This window comes from Apaloderma vittatum, unplaced genomic scaffold, assembly GCF_000703405.1.
Source record: "Apaloderma vittatum isolate BGI_N311 unplaced genomic scaffold, ASM70340v1 scaffold35047, whole genome shotgun sequence".
Lineage (NCBI taxonomy): Eukaryota > Metazoa > Chordata > Aves > Trogoniformes > Trogonidae > Apaloderma > Apaloderma vittatum.
Genome location: NW_009725119.1, coordinates 1 through 3367, shown reverse-complemented (window position 1 = coordinate 3367; position 3367 = coordinate 1). Strand labels below are relative to the sequence as shown.

Genomic DNA, 3367 nt, shown 5'->3' with positions numbered 1-3367 from the left:
AGGGATTTCGTGTCCGAGGCCCTTCAGTCTGGGACCAGCCGTGGAACAGCATTGAAAGGGCGACTGAAGCGCCAAAGCAGAGGAGCGGTTGTGTTGTGCTGTGTGTGGGCTACTCTTGAGCCTTGTCACAGCCTGCCTGGTTTGCTCGTTGTGCGTGTGTATGTTTGTTCTTGATAAACGTAAATTAAAAGTCAGTGTGTAAATGCAGCCAGTACTCAGATTTTGAGTATCGGGCTATGCTAAATAGTACATGCTTTGATGAAGAAGAAATAAAAACATGGAAAAGCAAATTGAGTGCAGATGGTTCTAGAGATAGCCAACAAAAACTTGGTGAAGTGATGCAAAGGGTATGGGAGAGATGTACGGGTGCTCTTGTGTCTGGCACAAAGATGCAGGGTGTTGCAGCTGGTGAAAAGAATTTGACTGCCTGAGGTTATGAAGTCAAAGCTGACCAGAGGTAAATTGTTGTATATGCTGAACACTTTTTCCTTCTTGCGCTTTTTCTTAGCATTTATGTTCATCCTGGAAAACAAGAACACTGCTGAGCCCAAACTCTTGAGCCCTGTGAACTGTTGTTGGGGTTGCCATATGCGTTACCGTCAACTATAGCATTAGTAAGCCACTGCTGTCTTTTAGCACGTCAAGCAATTTGCTGGCAAGATGTTTGGGAAGCTGTGTGACTTCCACCTATTGTCAGCTGTTAAAACAGCACTTCTCGGATAGGAAACTGCCCCAAATTTATTCCAAGAATACAAGTTCCCTGTTTTCAGAAATGTCAAATGACTTGTATACTCTCAGCATATCTGAACCCAAAACACAGCCTGTCAAAAGCTAAACAGAATAATGCTGATTTTCTTTACTGCAGGTCAGCCAGTGGCCCTGGAAGCTCAAATGTGGCTGCTGGCGGTAATCGTCGTCTTCAGCAAACTCAGCACCAAGTAGATGAGGTAAAAGTCTAGCAGTGTAATTGTTTCTTCTTCAGGAAATCTATATAATTAGAAGGGATATCATTCAGCTTGCTTTATTGTACTTTCGTCATCTTAACTCTTGCAAAGGTTAAAAAAAAATAAAATCCACTCAGCTGGAGTGGGGAAGTAGGGAGAAGTCACCACTGTCCAAACATTAGGTGCAAACTCAGTGCTTGACGATTTGGCATAAGATAGCACTGAAGGCTGAGCAGCAAGTAAGACTTGTCCAGAGATCCAAGGAGTCCCACAGCTGAGCTGGCTACCAGTAGTATTTTTTGACATTGTTGATTGTCATGTTTGTATGCGAATTTTTCTGAAGTAAGCCAGGAGTTAGTTCCCAGGTTGAAGGGAATGCCAGCACTACTGGTACTACTGACGTTTTGAAGTAGATACTAGGGGCTTTCAGCCACAAGTGAATTTCACTGTTTAAGCTTATGACTGGATACACTAAAAGGCAATAACTCCTACTTCTGAGAAGAAGAAATTAAGAGTACCATCTGTTGCCTGCAATTAAGTTCCACGGTGGGAGATAAAACGGGTAACTTTAAGCTTTAAATTGATATAGGTTGTTGACATCATGAGAGTGAATGTGGACAAGGTATTGGAGCGAGATCAGAAGCTGTCAGAGTTGGATGACCGTGCTGATGCACTGCAAGCAGGAGCTTCCCAGTTTGAGACCAGTGCAGCCAAACTGAAAAGGAAGTATTGGTGGAAGAACTGTAAGGTAACCATGGCTCGTATGCTTACACTATGCAGTATTGCAGTTAACTTACTACCATTGCCATCTCAAAAGGCAGAAGTAAAAGTGACTTTAGCTGATGATGTTTTAAGTTACAGCGTCTTATTTTTTAAAATGTGGCATAATGCTTAGATGAAGTAACCAAGAACTGGGTTACCAGCTGTGCTGCTTGATGCAAGACCTTGTCTAAGATGGTAGTGGCCAGTGGGAAATGCCTCTGTAATATGAGTCTTTGGGGAACGGGAAGAAAAAGGCTCAAAACGCGTTGGCTGGGTTACTGGGCAGGAGGTACTAGAAAGCAGAAGGAGCTTACTCAGACTCCTGTACTTGTAGCTGTTAGCGAAGGTTGGAATCATCTTTGGTGAGCAACAAAGACAGTGAAAGATGTGGTATAGAGTAAAAGTAGAGATGATGTCTAAGCTCGTACAGTCACCTGAGACAGGCCCTGCATGAAAGCACAACGAAAAAGAACCTATTGGTCTGCTCTGCCTGCTCGCACAGCCTGCAGCCTGTCTCTGAGTGCCAGTGGTGAATCAAGCTTGCTTACCGAGGGATTTTTTACTTTCTGTATTAGGTCTAGCACATGATGCAGAAGTGCCTTGCAGGGGCTGCTTTCCTGTAGCCTAGAGGCCAGTTAATGCTGCTGCGTGGTTTGTAGTAAGTGTTGTATGGCCTTTTTTCACAGATGTGGGCAATATTGATAGCTGTTGTTCTCATTATCATCATCATCATTATTGGTAAGTTTCACCCAAATGGGGATTTCTGGTAGAATTGGAATAATGGTGTTAACTCACTGACTTGTGTGGTTTAAACAAAGCCAGGATACTCAAATTATGTACAACATTGATTTGAAACGGCAGCAACTGCTTTACGACAGTTGCCTGCAGTGAGTGATAGGGCTGTGACCACTGTGGGGGCTCCAGCAGCTGGATCTCGAGTAGCTGTGCAGGGTGAAACAGGTGCAAGTGAAGACAGCAAGGACTTAGAAACCTGAACAACCTTGCGTTTTCACAGCTGCATTTTGCAGAATATGAGTAGAAAATATGCCTCCCTTGCCTGAGAAATGTTTTTCGTCTGCCCGGGCTTCTTGCCAGGTGTGGGGCAGTTCCGAGAGCACTGCAGTAGTAGGTAGGCTTTTTTTCAAGTAGACACTCGGCTGCTGGGTGAAATGATCCTGGTGTCGAGGCGGGACAGCAAGCCAAAGAGCGTGTAGTCCGGTCTCTGGTTTGAGTTCTCATGTAACCCCTGAGTATTTAATGGGAGGACAAAGTTTACATTTGTGCCATAATACAAGTAACAGACACTGTGGTAACCACACGTATCTGCACGTAGTCCTGGCTGAGAAGTGTCAGCGGGCAAGCACAAAGGAAAACTCAAACTAGGCCGATCAACATGGGAAGCTCTTAAATCCCACCTGACCTATCTCTGGTGTCTTTAATTCTTAAAATGCAGCATTGTTACGGTGAGGGGCTGAAGGAGACTGTCCTCTTGCCAACCTTTTTCTTCTTTTTGTAGTCTGGACTGTGACTTCGTGAGTTACAGGAAGAAGCTTAGATCCACTGAAGGTGCCTTCCTCAGCCTCTCCACTTTAAACCTGCTGTATTTTCAGCCCACTTAATGCTGCTTAAAGCAAAACGCTTTTGATTACTGAGATGTTAAC

The 3367-nt window shown here is 44.3% G+C and overlaps 1 protein-coding gene across 1 annotated transcript; it reads left to right on the top strand.

Annotated features, from left to right (window-relative positions):
- Positions 1-865: 865 nt before the first annotated feature.
- On the top strand, positions 866-3325 carry LOC104269364 (vesicle-associated membrane protein 3-like; the record flags this gene model as incomplete). The annotated part of the gene is made up of 4 exons (XM_009872785.1): positions 866-947; positions 1534-1692; positions 2393-2472; positions 3223-3325. Coding segments are annotated over 4 exons (424 nt in total), but the record flags the coding sequence as incomplete, so codon positions are not given.
- Between the last annotated feature and the right edge of the window lie 42 nt (positions 3326-3367).